Here is a 19,764-nt window from a genome sequence, read left to right on the forward strand (position 1 = left end):
TAGTTCACACACGTAATTACGAATCTACCCCCGTAAACCCTACTAACCCAAAATAATTAACAATATAACCCAACATCAATAATCTTAATCACTCCCTCCCTTTTTTAATTCTCCTATTTACTTTACTGAAACCCTATATCTCCCTCTCTCTCATCTTCATCCTCAACGTCTGTATTTTTCTTCATCTTCTTCAATGATCTTCATCTTCATCCCCATTCTTACTGTTTACAGTTTATTATCTTCATCTTCATTTTTTTTTCCACCATCTTCATCTTCTTTGAAACCCTAATAATTTTAGGGGTTTTTTAAATCTGGGTTTGTTCTTTACTTTTCTGGGTTTTTCGAACATGGCGTCACCAAGGTCTTGTCTTTCTTGGTTGTCTTCGTCCCAAGAAAGTGATCCTACGATTGGATCTCCTAGCCCATGGTTCTATTTCTACAATCGCCTACCTGCATCTTCTACGACTTCTGATGAAACGGATCCTAACTGGGGAAGAAGTATAACTTCTGAAGATGAAGAAATACAGGGTATGTTTGATTTACAACTGGATCTTCAAGATCTATACATTGAGAACTTGTTCCCTTCCTCAGATGAAGAATCATTGGATGATGATGAATTGCTGTCTGATATAGATGTTCGAGGCCCATTTTCTCGTATGGATACATCTTTCCTCTATGACTAATGATGCTTTTGTTTATGTGGTTTGTATGGTATGCATGTCTATGTTTGTAATCTATTTTTGTTGCCCTATGATTTTTTTTTAGGGTAAACAATTGATTATAGCTAAAAAATCCCTAAATCCATTCATTTTGCCACCAATCTAGGGTTTTCAGTTCATAAGCCACCAAACATTATGTTTAGGAGGCTATGTTCTTACCAGATGTAGGAGGCAATTAATATGGGATTTGAGTTATTTGTGATGAGTTCAATTTGTTCTCTGAGATGAATTTGTTTTTCATTTTGTTTTTGAAGCCATCAATAAATTGTTATATGACATTTCCTTCTAAATGTTTACGACTAAACAACTTCAAGATTTAATTTCTACATCGTGTTTAGACCTAAACATTTACCTAACAATGTAACCCAAAAGTGAGTACTTGTTTCTTTTGTTGGTTCTGTTGCTTCATTTGTTGCTGGAATATCTACTACTGCTTCTGTTAACGCTGTCTTATATAGATGCACTGATTCTTGGTGTTTTTTGTTGTTGTATGGGCGCAATTTTTTTTTAGTTTGGCGCCATTCCACTAAAACTAATTGTCAACTCACTGGATTGATGGCTTCTTTTCATCAGTGTATTTATCTTCCAGTTTCATTGATGGCTTCTGTTCATCAGTTTATTTTTCTTCCAGTGTCATTGATGGCATCTTTTCAAAATCAAAACCTTTAGATTTTTTGTAGTTATTTAATTAATTTTGAACACTAAATGCATACCGTGTTTGTTTTTTTATAAATCTGAATTCAACGAAAGATTTAATATTCGCATGCGCATGTGGCTAGAGGGTTGCTCGTTTTCAATTGCCGTTCAAAAAACGTTGAAGAAATCAAGGAAGAATTGAAGACTTAGTTTATTTTATGATTTTGACGGTTTTTGTAATTTATTTGATGTAATTTTTTGGAATTTAAATTAAGTAGTTTAATGGTTGGTTAATTATAACAATTTCGGAAATGTATTAATTTCAATTAATTTCCAAACAATGTGAAATCCAATTTTCCCCTCCAAAATTTATTCTATCTACTTTATTAAGTAAAAGGAGGGAATCATTAACAATTAATCCAATTACTTAAAAATACCCAACTATCACCTTTTTAATGGACCCCACACCACCCATAATAACCGTGCCCAAGGAAATGAGACATCTATAATGGTTCGGAGGGAGTATATTTTAAAGAGATCAAGTATATATTTATAGTATTGTTAATTGAAAAAATAAGTGATAAAAGGCACAATAGGGGCGCAACACGTTAATTTGAAGTTTGAAAAAAAAAGTCATACAGATATTACTAGTATTATGAGTCAGCAATAATAATGGGTTGTTGTTTGGTTGTTACTCGTTAAATTATTAATTTGATTGGCCAGCTAAAAATATGGTCGTTTTTATTGGTTTTTGAATTAATTAAATAAATCAGATTATTAAAGAGATTTTTGTTAAAATTATGTACTGATTGTTGTGGATTTATTAGAGAAAAAATAAGAGAATAAACAAAAATTCATTAGAAAGAAGCAAAAACGTTACTTGCTTTTCCATTTTGAATTAAAATTCAGTTTAGTAGCTTAAAAATCATTATATATCAAATATTTTTTTTGCCTTTTTAACCAACCAACAAGCAAGAATTCAATTCAAAGGTCAATTACCAAACAACCCCGATTTTAAGGACATTAGGTGGGTATAATAATATGAGTTTTGCACTGCATTCACCGTAGTTCGGACGGGTAAGGGTATGAATTTAGTGGGTAATTGTTAAAAATATGAGTATGAAAAGTCTTATATGCTATAGGTAGTGGATAGGTGGTTTATAGCGAGTATGATGTCTAACCCGTTTCATATCTACCTGACTCGGCTCATACCCACTCGACCCATCTCATACTCACTCATCTCATACGTATGATATACTACTTTATTAAAGACATTGATTTTATCTATTACATTGTGTGCTTTATATAATATTAGATATACAATTAAATTTGTAATAAATTACATTGAATAGAGCATATTTAACGCAAACGCGTGGAAGTGAAAAGTTTACACATCATAGATAGTGGCCTGATAGGTAAGAGGTGGACATGGATATGGAGAAGAACATACCACACTCGCACACCCATTTTGTCAAATATATCTAATATATATTTGAGTCAAGTATGGTAAATAGTATACGAAATTCATTATTTTTAGTATGATTTTATTGTTTTATTACCTTACTACTACTAGTATATGGTATGATCCGGCCTTTTTATAGTTGTAAAAATTAAAAAATAAACATGTTATTGCTCTTGCAATATCATTGATGGACATTGGCACTTTGCTTGACAAATTGGATCACTCTCATCTTAGATGTTTCTTTCGCATACAAGTATACAACCACGTCCTTATTCGCCACTTGATATAACTTCTAAAAAGAGATGTTTATGAAGTGCCCTATTTCCCATTAAAAAACATTGACTAGTATGTATGTATTCATTACTAATTTACAATGAAACAAATATTACTATGTGATCCATGTTAGAGTAGGCTAACGAATGCGGAAGCGTGGGCCTAAAAGTGGTACAAAAGGTTAATAACCATGGCTTAAAGGTGCACTAATGAAACATGGTTATATACAAGTATTAAGGTGATTTAAGCAATAAAAATAAATAAAACATTAACACCAAGATTTAAGGTGGTTCATCATTAATGAGCCTACACCCATCATCCTGGGCTAGTGTATCAGTGTTTAAAGAATAGAGGAGCTTGAAAGCTCATTATAATGTTGAAGGAATTATGTCAATGGTAGTATATGTGAGCTATACATTGAGTAGAGAATAAAGTAGTATGGTAAGGATAAAATGGGAGACTCAAACTCTTGGCTTGGCACTACTCAATACAATAAGTACTACACATATATATAGGCTAAGAAAGACACATGGGACAGCAATAACCACAACAAGCAATACATAAAAATGCGCAAAATCGATGCAGCAACTATGTTCTGTGCACTTTGTTTTCTCTTTTGTGTATGCTACAGTCTCCCATGCTTCTTACATTTACACTTAGGTCTGAATATTTGCACTCCTAACCTTCACATGTCAAAGATACACTATCTATAGTACATTGAACTATTTGATTCCCAACAAACCAATCACAAAGTGTGATGTGTCCTTAACCATCATCAAACATGCTTATGGTTTAGTAATCACTTTGTTACTTTTAACCTTTAAGTCATAATTCTTCTACATTTAAATTGTCATCTAATATATAATTAATTAATACAAGACTCAAATCACACTTTTTTCACTCCATAATATGGATAAGTTTACATATCTTTATTAATCTATAAGAACTAGAAAATTAAATTTCGGGTTATTATGAGAATCTACAATCTATTTATGCAATCAGACATGTTTAAAATACAAGAAAAATACAATTGCTTTACTTGATTTCAACTGCTATGACATGCCTCGAACACTAAATCTCAAGATTTTACAATTAATGTGACGTAACATTTAAAACCCTAAATTTCATACTATACAACTTTGATTCATAAACTAATTATTCAATCAAATTTAGACAACAGTGGATTCTCCCTTCAGAAGGATATAAAGCATCATAATGAATAGTAAGAAAAGTTGAGGAAGACATAAAAAAAATATGGGTTGAACAAATTTAAAAAGACTTGAGCGAGTTGTATCTAGACGACTTGACTAGAGAAATAGTTAGAGACGCCAACTTCATATTTCAATGTACTAACAGTTTTTTTAGTTGTCTTGCTTGTCCTAATATCTAGTTGCTTCTTACCTATTTTTTCACGTTTATTTATTTACTTATCATATCTATTATATTGTTTTAGATCTAGTTTTGCTAATTTTGTTTTTCTACTGGTATTTTTACTCTTAAGGCAAAGATATCACTCATTTTTCCTTCACACAGAGCTCTTATTTTTTAGGGTAAAATTGACCACATTTTCTAGTCCTCTTTTTGAATTAAAGGAGTACGAGTATGAATTACTTATCACATTTTCTCACTCAAATCTTATTTTCAAATAAAATATTAAATTGTTAAATAATAGTAATGAATATGATGATTCATACAACAAGAGTTTATACCATATACGCAATTTTATTGACCCTAAACTTCAAAATGACCTTAAAAAGATAAAAGTAGAGAACGCTTAATGAAGTAACCTTTACTTCTAAGTTTCAACTTTCAAGTATGAAAATCGCTCTGCAATCGTAATAAGTCTTGGTGTCAGTATTACATATCCACTTGTCAAGCATACAGTCGACCATTCTCGCTTAACACCAATCTCTTCTGTCTCACTGCCACCATCATATAAGTCGGTAATTCCTTAATTTCGCTGTCTTCCTTTGCATTCTTCTTTTACGCGGCTTTTATCGCGTCGTTTTTTAAAATATTGTATGGATTTACTCTTAGTCCTTTTGTCCCATATAATTTAAATCAAATATATATTATTATTTTTAAGAAAAAGTGGATAACGATAATAAATAAAAAAAGATATTAAATTGTATGGGTCAAAATAAAAAAAAGTTAAAATGTATGGATAAGAATAAAAGGTAATGGTGGGTCATAATCTAAAGATAGAAATGATACAAATTAGATGAGACAAACCTAAATGAAAAATACTGTAAATTAAATAGGACAGAGGGAGTACTATTTTTGAATACAATAATTTTAAGAAAAATTTTATAAGTATCTACCACAAAATAGGAGTAGAGTTAGACCAACGAAGAATCATGAAGAAGAAGTAAAGTGTAACGGCTAGTAATTACCTACAGCAGTCGGTTGAAATGTGAAAAGGGGTATCGTCAGCAAAAATTATACAAAAGTTAGATTATTTAGAAATTAATAATCAATAGTAAAAATTATTCACAGCAGATGGTTAATATGTGAGATTATTCAAGGTAATTTTTCCTTCATTTTAAAAAATTATTAATATATTAAATATTTTTCCATCCTAATAGAATTGCATCAAAGAGAAATTGAAATTTTTTTTGAGAAAAAGATATTGTAACAAATGAAGAGCGACAATAAATAATGCGGATGTAATTTAATTATTTGAGCATAGTTAAAATATATAGATAAGATTAAAGGATAGTGATGGATGATTTCAAAATGACAATTGATATAAATTGAGTGAGACAAAATAAAATAACAATTAATACAAAAATAAGTAGGATGAAAGAGTATTTTTATTTATAAGTACAAATGTATAATCATGTACGTTCTTTGTGCACACTAAAATAGTACTCCTACTAAGTGTAAACAAGACTTTTATGTTTTGTTTTTATTTTTTTCAAGTAGGCCAAAGAAAGGAGTTTTGCAAAAGAAAGGAGTTTTGCAAGTATTATAGATGGATAAAATTAAAATAAAATAATCAATCATATCTAAAAATATAAATAATGTAAAATAAAATATAGCTATTAGCCCAAAATAGAAAATATACTAATAGAAAGATTGAGAGTACATGTACAGCAATCAAATACTCGGGCAACCCAAATAATTTATAGAAAAATATAAGAAAAATAAAAATAATTAGTTGTACAATTATTTTTCTCCTTATATAAATATGAAACACATCACTTTCTTGAATTCATTGCACATCAAATACTAAGTCTGCCTAGAAAACACTAAAACAGAGCTTTTTCTATAAAATGGCTATTTTTATTTACTTAATGTTCTTTCTCATTTCAACTGCAACTGCTTGTGAAGAGTGTGTTCTATCAAAGGCATCAGTTTACTCTAAAGCTTCTATTCTTTCATGTAAGTTCATATTCTTTTTTTCAATTGATTTATAACCCACAGACCCAGATGAATTATAAATAAAATTAGCTTAATTTGATATGAACCCAGATTTTATTTCAGCAAATAAATAAGTGGGTAATCTTGAATTTTATGATTTGATACAGCTGGAGCATGTGGGTATGGCTCTTTAGCTCTTAAATTTAATGGTGGACATGTAGCTGCTGGTGTTCCTTCACTTTACAAGGACGGTGTTAATTGTGGTGCTTGCTTTCAGGTACAACCTTTCTGTTAAACAACTACCACCTCCATCAAATTTAATTCGTCTATTCGTCTGTTATCATTGTTAGTGTATATAAAATATTCTGGTGCCTCAATAATCAGTTTAATTTTGTTATTAAGTTGATTCTTTCACATGATATCAGAAGCCTACGTGACAAGAGGTTACAAATTCGAATCTTAACCATTCTTAAGCTAATAGTTGAGGCCCCATGATATGTTATACTCCCTCCTATTCGCTCTAGTTGTCCCATTTGGTTTTTTTAACACTATTTATCAACCACTTTTAATACGTAATTTATTCTTATTTTATAAGTTACAACAATATAGTTATGTGCAATCTTGTTTAATTCGACTTATTTAAGATTGAAAACGTACCTTGATAAATATATCAAAACTAAATGGGACAAATAAAGAAAATAATCGGGGTATAATCTAACAATTATAATTTTAAATATAAACGTTAAAAATAGTTTATTGGCGTATGTCGCAAAACAAATGCGACTAATAGGATGGATCAAACGAAGTATTTTTTGGAATCTTACGTTTCAGAGTTGAAGTGCTAAAAGAGTGAGTATAGGCCAACAACCAATTTATCACCCTCTAATATCTCTTAAGAAAAATCAAAACTTAAGAGTTAAGATTTTATACTTTCTTCAATGGGGAATGGAGTCCAAAACACTACTCGATACAATAAGTTGTATTTACATGTGTATATAATTAACTTTGCTAGTTATTACTTTATTATGTTATATGTTAATCTTAACTAATTAACTCAACCAAAAGCTTAACGCTAACTTATAATAACATGTCAAGAAATCAATTTAAATACCAATTTAAACTGATTTAAAGTTTCAGAATATGTTATAATTACACTATTCAACATTGAAATGTTTTTAATCAAATAAAAATGACATGATATATACCTATTTAAATTTTTTTAAGTAGTTTTATTATTTGCTTGATGCATACAATATTGGATTAGATATTGATGAATTTATATAAAATGATGAGCAGATAAGATGCAAGAACAGTGGAATTTGTAATAAAGCAGGAACTAAAGTGATAATGACTGATGTGAATAAGGGTAACAACAGCACTGATTTTGTGCTTAGTAGCCGCGCATTCAGGTCCATGGCCTTACCTGGCAAGGACCTACATATTCTTAAGCTTCCACTAGTTGATATTGAATATAAAAGGTTAATTTCTTTACTCAAATGCCAGTTTACTCTTGTTGCTTACATTCTATTTTTAATGTATAATGCTATTAGAATATAAGTGCTATTAGCGGAAAATTGTTCTAGTGGCAAATCTATTGTGATTAATTGAGATCGAGCTCAATTGACATCACTCAAATTCAAAATAAATTCAAATATTACATGATAATACATCCTGTGTTAGTTAGTGTAGTGAATTCTACATATGCGACTATAGATTAAAACCTAATAATCTCTTTTTATTTAAATTGACGTCACTCACATTTTATTGATCCACTACTAAATTATTTGAATTTCACCATTTATAGTAAAGTTCAGTTTTCTCTCGAATTTCTGAATTTGAGTTAATATTAAATCCAAGTTACTAACTTCATGGATAACTATGTATTTGGATTTAGCATTTTACACTAATAAGTCAATAAATGGGTAAATGGTTGTATTTTTGTTATATTTTTAATTATGTTGAAAAAAAAAATTGAAATCCAAGAAATTACAAACCACCTATTTCCACTTGCTGTATTTCCTGGCACTAATATAACTTATGATGCTAAAGATTATTAAGATAATTGGTTCCAAAATCTCACTTGTAATTCTATCGCAATCATTGGTGACCATTCGAATAATAATTTTGGGATATCATTTTAAAATATTCATTATTATGTGGAAATTAGGAGATTTGTAATGATCTTGACCATAAGCCTTTGTCAAATAGTATCATAGGAATTAGGTGGTTTGAGGATGTTCATTCAATCGCATAGGGCTCTAAAAAATTAAGAGCCATAGTATTTTATTATTTAGTATATGTTAGATGTTTAAAGCGATAAAATTACTAGAAAAATATCATAATTTTAAAAATTACACAGGGTCTTTATAAAATTTGTCATTTTTTACTTCGCCCCTAAATAGTATGACTAGATAGTATAGTGCTGAGCACATGTAAACTGTGATAAAATACAAAAAATAAGACTTAATTATTATTTTATTTTAATTTGATCTCTTATTTTTGGGTTTTCAGTTTAACTTGGGCAAATATGATTTAACTTGGGTTAAGTGTGATGATTAAAGATAAATAAGGATTGTCAATGGTCAATATCAGTTAATGAATAACATTCTTTAAATCTTTCGGCTATATCTCGTAAATATTATATTTTTCGACTATAATTTATAAAAATAATCTAAAATCTTGTGCCGATAATTTATATATAATTCTTAAAAATAATTTATATATAATCTAAAACCCTATATATTTGTTTTTCAATTATTTATAAAATATTTTTTATTTTATTTATTAAATGAGTATTATTTAGTGTATTGTATATTTTGAGATGGTTAAAAAATAATATACTTTTATTAAGATTTTTTATACATTGGTTGCTTAAATGCAATGCTTAATTCTAATATGATTCAGGTTGTGACTATTTTTATATAAGGCGATTATATTTTCATGAAAAAAACTATTTTTTCGTTTAAACCTTTGTAAAATAATTTTACATATTTTTTGTTAGTTTTGATTTTGAAATGTGTTATTCATAGTTGTAATACTTTTTTAAAATTAATGTAATTTATGTTAGAAAATTTAATAAAATCGTGCACTATCTAGTAAATGAATAAAGGGGAGAAGTATAAGTCCACCATACTTCGTAAATCAAACAATTTTTGTTTTTTTTTTCAGTTTAGATACTTCAATATTCTCCATTTGCTATATATGAAAAAATCTTGTATATTTTTTTATGTAGTTTAATATCTTGCTTTGAAATATAAGATTATTTTTACCTTTTATTCTCTCATAAGATAACAATAGTCTAAAACATTAGCATTATTCTCGATTTTTATATTAGATTCTCTTAAAAATATAAAATAATTAATTATACAGAGACAGTGTTGATTTTTAAATTTGTCATTAGGGTTGTAAATATCTATTACCATGTATTTAATTATTATAATAGAATTAGTATAAAAATTTTGCAATGATTGAAGACTTTGGAGTCAGTAGTAAGAGATATACATAAATATAATTTTTCAAAAATGATTAAAGTATATATTATCGTTATAGAATTAAAATATTTTTGATATGATATGAGTAATAATAAATATAAAATGACTATAACAAAATAATGGTTGTGTGATTGTGTATATAATTATTGAATATATATTCTCTGTTTGGTTGCTTATATAAAAGTTCATTAGAATTTTTATCTGAAGAGGCCCCTATATAAATAGCTAAATGAAAATTTGTCCAAAAATATTCTCCTTTATTTATTTGTTTGGAAAATTTATTTGAATTATTATTCTTAATATTCACAATTATGTCACACCATTGTTCTTACTGAACCTTTTTGTTTCAGGATACCTTGTGATTACAAAGGTAAAAACTTGGCAATTCGAGTGGAAGAGATCAGTAAAAATCCAGGTTATTTGGCTATAAAAATTCTTTATCAAGGTGGTCAAACTGAGATTGTTGCCATTGATGTTGCTGAGGTAATAAATTGTAATTCCAATTTTTTTTTTTTTGAAAGAGTAAATCTAAAATTAACATTGTACATTTATTGCGTATTTACTGTATGCAATCCTATCATGTGTTTCAAATGTCAAAACTAGATGTGTTAATTTTTTAGTCGATCTAAAATTAGTCTAAATTCTGATTGGATTTTGGTGAGTCCTAATCCAAAAACTAAGATACTTTTATGTAATAAAAATAACTAAGACGCGAAAATGCTGAAATAACTAGGTTAGATTTGAGCATAAACTAAATCTGATTGTATTAACCCGTTTAATTTTTTTTTTTATTTCTTTCCATTTTCCATCAACTTTGATATGTAATCAAAAATAACCAACACATGAAAATGCTAAAATAACTAGGTTAGATTTGGGCATAACCTAAATCTGATTGTATTAACCCGTTTATTTAAATTTGTTTTTCATTTCTTTTCATTTTCCATCAACTTTGATATGTAATAAAAATAACCAACACACGAAAATGCTGAAATAACTAGGTTACATCAGGTTATAATCTAAATCTGATCGTGTTATTAGCCTATTTATTCATTTTTTTTCTTTTTTTCAGTCATTATATTTAGTTAGACAGCATAATGCTAGTCAAGTTTTCTATTTTGAGTCAATATTTATTTACTGAAGCTTTAAATCAATATATTGGTTATTTTGATAAGGAACTAAATAATTATATAGTAACAAAAAGTTATTCTCAAATTAGTAAAATATTATGTTATGATTTTATGCAACAAAAAACTTGTGATTTATTGTGTTGATCCGAACTTAATCTGTATGGATTTGACTCATCCGAAAATTATTTGATTTGTAAACGACTCGATTTGGAATGGACCTAATATAAAACCTATCTTAGCAAAGTTTGAAAGATGTGCTCATATACCTTAATTATTAGCTCTAATTCATTTTAAAGCACTGAATCATTTGTTTAATTATTCACAAATTTTTGTAGGAGATGGTCTTACCGTGAGGCAAGTCTTATATTTTGGTTAAATAGCCCAATAATAAACTTTTAGCTTATGACCTATGGATTTCTTGTTTTGAAGTCGTCTCACCATGAGACAGTCTCATACGAGACGGACTGTTAATTATTTGTTTTCCCTGTTCAGGTTGGTTCAGCTAATTGGACATTCATGTCTAGGAAATATGGAGCAGTATGGGAAGCAAGCAGGTTTCCTGGAGCAGGCCCATTACAGTTTAGATTTGTCGTAACAGCGGGTTTTGATGGCAAAAACATTTGGGCTAAAAATGTTCTGCCTGCAAATTGGAAGCCCGGAATTGTATATGATTCTAAAGTCCAAATTGATGATGTTGCACTACAGGGTTGCAGCCCATGTTCTGATACCCACTGGAATTAATTTTTCTCTTTTTTTTTCTTTAAATATAAATTTATCAATTTTTTGGGCATGAATAGGGTAGGAAACTTATGTTTAATAACTATGACATTAGTCTTCAGTTGTTACTAAGGGGATAAAAATCGGGTTTTTGTCTACTTCTATTTTTCATTGTTGTAAATAATTTTTTTTTGAATTTGTGTTGATGTCGAATTTAGTTATATAAGATTGGGTAAATGTTGGGACGTCTTTTTTTTGTACACTTTAAGTTGTTACTTGTTATTATTATATTAAACAGGCGACTATAGCTTTATCATCAGCACAAGCAGAATATATTGCAGCAACAAGTGCAGCACGTGAAGCAGTCTGGCTCAGAAGGATATTAATCAATCTACAACATAAGCAAGAGACACCAACTACAATGTTATGCGACAACATGTCAACAACAGCAATGACGAAGAATCCAGTGTTTCATAGCAGATCAAAACACATCGAGATACGACATTACTACATTCGTGAGTTAGTAGACAAGAAAGAGATCGAACTACAATTCTGCAAGACGGGGGAGCAGCTCGCAAACATTTTCACAAAACCCATATCAACTGATAGATTTATCGAGTTTAGAAGACAACTTAGAGTTCAAGATTTTTCAGATTAGGGGGAGTGTTAAAATAATCTAGAAAAATCTAGGATTTTAATTAAATATAAAAATATCTAAACTAAAGAATTAAAAAATAAAAATATCTTAGATAATATAATGGAAGATCCTAGAAAAAGTAATTAAAAAATAAAAATATCTAAGATATTTTAGTAAACTTGTAATCAAACTCAATAGTATAAATACCCATTGATGTAATCAATTTTTTGGCAATGAAGAACAATATCCATTCTACATATTCACTCATCTTTCTCTCCAAATAAATTCATTCACTGTTTTACCATCTAAGTTTTTCTACAGTTAATTCTGATGCTTCATACATTATGATGTTATTGGGTGTAATTTGTGTAGTGAAAGCATAAACTTTTCTATGTTTTCGGCATTAGAAAAATCAGCAAACCTTCTGAAGTTGAAGTATTTAAAGGAGTTTATTACGATGTTCAAAAGAAACCTATAGCTAATGGTCTTTTGGACCCTAAAATGGTGATCTTCTTTTTTTAAATTTTTTTATTTTTGATTTTTGAATTATTATGTTTTTTTTTATTTTTTTATTTTGCCTTATTCACTAGTGGAAAAAATTGTATTTGCTGCTCATTATTTGCTGCGGTTTTTTCATATTCGCAGCAATAAAGAGGAGAATGAATAAGGAAAAAAAAAACCTTTAATTGCTGCGGTTAACCAATGGACCGCAGCAAATATTATTCAAAACACATTAATTGCTCCGGTTAAGGCCAAACCGCAGCAAATAGCTCTTCATTATTTCCTTAATTGCTCCGGTTTTTCATGAACCGCAGCAAATAAACCGGGAAAATAAATTAATTGCTTCGGTTTCCTTTGAACCGCAGCAAATGAGCTTTGGAATTTTAAGAAAACCCGCCATAATCATCAATTTCTTTTTCACAATAAACCCTTCACAAAACCCTTCATACAAAACGATTAAACTGCCTTTGTTCTCTCAAACGAACCCATTGAAAACCAAAAACCCAGAACTGTACGTTTGCTACTGCTGTTCTACTGCTGCTTTGTTCTCTCAATCAAACGTTTGCTTGTTCTACTGTACGTGTTCATCTTTATTTTCATTCACAAACCCAGAACAAACGTTTGCTTGTTCTACTGTACGTGTTCATCTTCATTGTCATTCACAAACCCAGAAATCAAAAGTTTGCTTGTTCTACTGTGTTCACAAACGTTTGCTTGTTTCGTGCATTTGCTTGTTCTACTGTGTGCGCATTCTTCAAAACCGTTGTTTGAAACCAAAGGCATTTGCTTGTTCTACTGTGTGCGCATTCTTCAAAACCGTTGTTTGAAACCAAAGGCATTTGCTTGTTCATCTTCAAAACTCACGAATTAAGGTATTATTTCTCTTTTTAATTTCAATAAGCATTGAAATATCTCATTGTTGCTTCTGTTCTTGTTGCTGGTCGCATTTGCTTTGTTCTTGTTGCTGGTCGCATGTGATTGTTTTACACTTATTATTTCATTGATTAGATTATATATTAGTTCAATCTAATCTAGATGATGATCAAAACAAAGAAAACTAAAAAATTAAAATTAAAAATGAAGATGTACGTGGGTTTGTAAATATCTAAATTTGACAAAAAAAAGAAGTTTTCAAAGATTAAATTGCATATAAAATATCGTTTATCCAATCTTGGTTAGAATGGTTAGAATTGATAATAATAGTCATATGCTAGAAATTAGAAGTTAAGTTGCGATTTTATGCGTTTTTAAGCGTTTTTGTCAATTTCGCGCGTAAAGTACTCAAACTTGGTTTTGATGCGAAACCGGGGCTGATTAAGGCCTTGGTTATGCAAGGATTTATGTTGTGCGTAAGCTTTGATTAATGACACAGTCAAAAACTACAAATGATCATGAAAAGAACACGAAACAACCACAAACACTTAAACAAAATTCTGATCTAGCAAACTGTCGACCAGCCCTCCTTCGGCTCAGCTTCTAGGAGTCCACGGGGATTGTTAGAATGGTTTTAGGACCTTGATAGCTAGATCCAAGTACCAAGATTCCATTTCCACTTTAGCCTAGGTCCTGGATGCATAGGTTTGGTCTCCATGTGTCGTGCAAGTTGGTCTGGTCACTAGTTTGATGCTGTAAATTTTGTGTTTTTATTTGTCAATTTCGCGCGTAAAGTAGGTCAAACATGGTTTGTTATGCACGAAACTTGGCACACAACACTATTTGGCATATATTATTGTGTTGAAATGGTTAGACTTGATAATAATAGTCATATGCTAGAAATTAGAAGTTAAGTTGCGATTTTATGTGTTTTTAAGCTTTTTTGTCAATTTCGCGCGTAAAGTAGGTCAAACATGGTTTGTTATGCACGAAACTTGGCACACAACACTATTTGGCATATATTATTGTGTTGAAATGGTTATACTTGATAATAATAGTCATATGCTAGAAATTAGAAGTTAAGTTGCGATTTTATGCGTTTTTAAGCATTTTTGTCAATTTCGCGCGTAAAGTAGGTCAAACATGGTTTGTTATGCACGAAACTTGGCACACAACACTATTTGGCATATATTATTGTGTTGAAATGGTTAGAATTGATAATAATAGTCATATGCTAGAAATTAGAAGTTAAGTTGCGATTTTATGCGTTTTTAAGCGTTTTTGTCAATTTCGCGCGTAAAGTACTCAAACTTGGTTTGTTATGCACGAAACTTGGCACACAACACTATTTGGCATATATTATTGTGTTGAAATGGTTAGAATTGATAATAATAGTCATATGCTAGAAATTAGAAGTTAAGTTGCGATTTTATGCGTTTTTAAGCGTTTTTGTCAATTCCGCGCGTAAAGTAGCTCAAACTTTGTTTGTTTTGCACGAAACTTGGCACACAACACTATTTGGTATATATTATTGTGTAGAAGTTGTTAGAATTGAAAATCATAGTCATATTCTAGAATTTATGTGTTAAGTTGCGATTTTATGCGTTTTTAACCGTTTTTGACACTAACTTCTATTTTCTCTTAGTGCTTTCAACAACCTCCTTCTTCCGTTGACTGCGGCTACTACGCGCTGAAGTTTATGGACGATATTATAAATTCCGTGAAGGAATTTGGAGTCGAAAATATAGATGTCGTAAGTATTTGTTACGTTCTTAATTAAATATATTATTGGTAAAATCTAATTTTTCTATATTAATAGCTTTTATTTTAATATTATAATATAGGTTTTAAACGACATTCCGAGGGAAACACGCGCTTTGAGAAGTGAAGAGATGCGCAAATTAAAAGACAAGATTGCCGTGTATCTTGCTAATATTTGTCCTTGATAAATTGTAATTTGTATTGATTATTTTTATAGTTTATTTAATGTATATATATATATATATATATATATATATATATATATATATATATATACATATATATATATATATATATATATATATATATATATATATATATATATATATATATATATATATATATATATGTACGTACATATATATACGAGCGAGATTTTATTATTACAAAGAGATTAATGTTGATTATCTGTGATTATCATTGGATTAATCACTGTTATTACATTGTAATATTATTGCATTATTATAAGGATTAAACGGAAAAAGAAAAAAAAAAGAGACTTATTGCTGCGGTTTTAGGCCTGACCGCAGCAAATAATGCCACACTTATTGATGTGGTTTTTCCCCCTGACCGCAGCAAATAACACCCATTATTTGCTGCGGTTTTAGCCCATGACCGCAGCAAATAATGCCCTTATTTGCTGCGGTTTTGAACCGCAGCATTTAAAGTAGGACATTTGCTGCTATCACTATTGCTGGGGGCCAACACCGCAGCATATAATGGCAAAAAAAACCGCAGCAAACGAGGTTTTTTCCACTAGTGATTGTTGTCCTTGTTATTGAAATGGTGCTGGTTGTGTTAATGATGCTGATTCAATAACTCTTACATTGCTTCTTATGTTTAACTTGAGTTATACCACTCCTACGTACTCTCGAAGGTTCCAATATTTCCTTAACTTATGGTTAGAAGTAAGTCACATGTTCAATGCTAGAATGTTCTAAGTATTTTGTTGGAAAAATGTGACTCGAACAGGAAGAATGCAGTTGGCAAGCAGAGGAAGGTCCGCGGGCCGCGTAGAAGACCGCGGGGCGCGGAGTTGATGCAGAATGGACTCCGCGGGGCGCGGAGTTGGCTCTGCCCTTTTTCACAGTTCGTGTAAGGACGGTTTCTTGGCACGTTTTTGCCCGGTTATTCTTAGTTTTTGACGGTTTCTCTTGTTTTTTCTTAACCCTAATTTCTTTTATTGTGAGGTATAATATATAAAGGCCCCATGTAATTAGAATTAGAGTGGAGATGCAACGCAAAACACAAAGTGAGGAAAACTAAGAGAGAAAAAGCTTGGAGAGCCATTGTTGTGGTTTCTCGTGTTCATCTTGTAATCTCCCGGTTTATAGTGAAAAGTTTATTCTCGGTGCCGGTGGATGTAGCTATCATGTTGATAGTGAACCACGTTAATTTCTCGATGTGATTTTCTTTATTGTTTGTTTGAATCTTTATTGTTCCATTATTGTTTTTCGATCTTTGCTTCCGCTGTCGCACAACAATTGGTATCAAGAGCTCAGGTTTAATCCTAGGAAGAGTTTTTGAAGGAAACAATGGTAGGAGATTCTACAATAAGGATTGAGAAATTTAATGGGAAGAATAGCTTTGGGCTATGGCAGATTAAGATGAAGGCATTATTAAAGCAGTTGCAGATTTGGCGTCCGTTGATCCCAAAGAGTGCGGCGTCTACGTCGGGATCTGGAAACGGATGGACTGATGAACAGTTAGTAGTGATGGAAGAGAAGGCTCATTCTACCATCTTACTAAGTCATGATGATCATATCATCAAGGAGGTTGCTGATCAGGAGACAGCCGCAGAATTATGGTTAAAATTGGAGTCACTATACATGACAAAATCTTTAACCAACAAATTACTACTGAAACAGCGGTTGTTTAGCCTCAGGATGCAGTCAGGTACGCCATTAAGGGATCATCTAGAAAATATTAATTCTATTTTACTAGATTTGCGTAATTTAGAAGTTAAGATAGATGATGAGGATGCAGCTTTAATATTGCTTGTTTCTCTACCGAATAGTTATGAGAACTTTGTGGAGTCTTTTGTGGTTGGCAAAGACTCGTTGACCCTAGAAGAGGTGAAGGCAGCACTTTTTACTAGGGAGTTGCGTCAAAAGGCGACAGGTGATAATGAGAATTATGGTAGTGGGTTAGTTGTTAGGTCGGGTAGAAATTCTAAAAAGAACAAGGGGTCTAACAATAGTAACGGTGCTAGGTCGGATACTTGTAATAGTAGAGATGGGTCTAGCAACACTAAGACCATAATATGTTATCACTGTCAGGAACCAGGGCATTTTAGGTCTAAATGTCCAGAATTAAAGAATAAATCTCAGGCCACAGTAGTTGAAAGTAAACAGAACAAGAGCTATGATTCGGAGGAAGATTTAGCATTGATTAGTTGTGTTGAGTCTAGTGATTTGGTTGATAGCTAGATTCTTGATTCTGGTAGTTCGTTCCATATGAGTCCTCGTCGGGTTTTGGTTTGATACTTATGAGTCTTGTTTTGGGGCTTCAGTTGCGATTGCTAACGGTACTCCATGTGAAGTAGTAGGTATTGGTTCCATGAGACTTCGGACTAATGATGGGAGAAGGGTTACTTTGACTAAGGTGAGGCATGTTCCTGCATTGGAGAAGAACTTGATATCGCTTGGGACCTTAGATGATTTGGGGCTCAAGGGTGAGTTTAGCAATGGGAAAGTGAGTTTCTTTAAGGGTTCGGATTTGATACTTAAGGGTGTCAAGGTGAAATCCCTGTATGTCTTTCAGGGTATTACGCTGCCTAGTTCTGCAGTTAGTGCTTCTACTTGTCACCACGAGATGACGATTTATGATAGGCATGGTCATATGGGTGAAAGTAGAGGGCTGAATTGTCCATTGAGAATCGTCTTACATGTGTCAAGGATGCCTACCTTGAGGAAGACAAGCATTGGGTGTTTGGGTTTAAACACGGGTTTGAGCTTAGCATTGAAGCTCATGATCACTTGTATGGTAAGATGGTTAGTTGGCTACATTTGGATAGTTCGTTTTGTGGATTTGTTATGTTCTGTGTTTTAGGTATTTTGTGGCATCATACCTATGGGATAACACCATTGCAGAACGGTGTTACAGGAATAGCAAATTGGACCTTGTTAGGGGGAGTCTTATGCATGCTCTCTGATACTTGGTTGTTGAGTAGATACTGGATTAGTTTGTTTGATCGGGGTTTACACACGGGATTAGAGGTGCCCAGTATGTGTGTGGTGTGGCTCAGTAGGGTATCGTGCTATCTCATATTTGGAGTCTTGTTAGGGCTTTGGTGTGTTGTTGTGTATTTTGCAGCAGCCGGTTATGGTGATAGTGGTACCGAGTTTGAGGTGGAGTATGAGGTTAACTCCTCATCCATCTCTGTTCGACCCCAGATTGATGGTGTTGATGCTACCCCAGGTATCTCTCTGACTGTGATTTCTGGTGCTATCTTTGTCTCTGTGGATAGTTTAAAGGAGTCAGTACAGGGAACATTCCGCCGATCTAAAGGGTTTCAAGAAAAGCCTATATGTGTTATCGAGAAGTCTAATAGGCTGGCTGTAGGGAGTGTTGTTTTCGTTGCTATAAGTGTGGAAGGTTATGCATTGAACCTTGTGGGATTGGCAAGGTTGGTAGCCATTTTTGTGGAGTCACTTGGACCTCCAACTTATGAGCACATTGTAGAGTATAGTGAGCAGGCGCAGTGGTTTGCTATGACTTTACGTATGAGCAGAGTGTGGGAACTGTTGTATGGACTGGTAGTGTTACTTAGCTCAATTACATCACCTCATTTTGAGACTAAGTCGGTCTACATGTCTAGAGTAATGGTTCGGTGTTTGAAGTATGCGGTGATGTGTACTTGTTTTGCGCATGCCAGAAGTGTCATTTGCAGGTTTGTGACTCAACCTGAGTGGGGGCACTGGCAGGTAGAGATTTGTTCTCTCTACGGTTTGCTTGGATCAGCTGTTGTGTTTCTTATGTACGGGAATGATACTAAGTGCTTTGTTACATCGGTTGAAGCTTGGGTTGTGTTCGCTGAGTTTGATTATGTCTTGATCTCGGTGATGGTTCTTTGTGATCAACCTTGTCTGGCTTTTGTGTACTACGATTGTGTGTTTAGTGATCAGGTACTTGATGTTCGGGAGAAGCACAGTGTGGTCAGATTTCATTCGGAATGCACGTACATGAAGATAGAGGTAAAGAA

The 19,764-nt window shown here is 31.8% G+C and overlaps 1 protein-coding gene across 1 annotated transcript; it reads left to right on the forward strand.

Moving 5' to 3' along the window:
• Positions 1 to 6,156: 6,156 nt before the first annotated feature.
• Positions 6,157 to 12,080, forward strand: LOC130805871 (expansin-like A2). Its single transcript, XM_057670688.1, has 5 exons — positions 6,157 to 6,474; positions 6,621 to 6,730; positions 7,750 to 7,931; positions 10,295 to 10,427; positions 11,564 to 12,080. Exons 1-5 carry the CDS (start codon positions 6,366 to 6,368, stop codon positions 11,810 to 11,812), a joined length of 783 nt encoding a protein of 260 aa, XP_057526671.1. The 5' UTR covers positions 6,157 to 6,365; the 3' UTR covers positions 11,813 to 12,080.
• Positions 12,081 to 19,764: the final 7,684 nt, after the last annotated feature.

The sequence above is a fragment of the Amaranthus tricolor genome, chromosome 2 (genome assembly GCF_026212465.1).
Source record: "Amaranthus tricolor cultivar Red isolate AtriRed21 chromosome 2, ASM2621246v1, whole genome shotgun sequence".
NCBI lineage: Eukaryota > Viridiplantae > Streptophyta > Magnoliopsida > Caryophyllales > Amaranthaceae > Amaranthus > Amaranthus tricolor.

Bases quoted from the DNA above. Each gene is read 5' to 3' on its own strand.
- LOC130805871 (XM_057670688.1), top strand. From the start codon at position 6,366: ATGGCTATTTTTATTTACTTAATGTTCTTTCTCATTTCAACTGCAACT. The intron at 6,475-6,620 runs GTAAGTTCATAT...GATTTGATACAG, and splicing joins TAAAGCTTCTATTCTTTCAT to CTGGAGCATGTGGGTATGGC. The intron at 10,428-11,563 runs GTAATAAATTGT...TTCCCTGTTCAG, and splicing joins TTGCCATTGATGTTGCTGAG to GTTGGTTCAGCTAATTGGAC.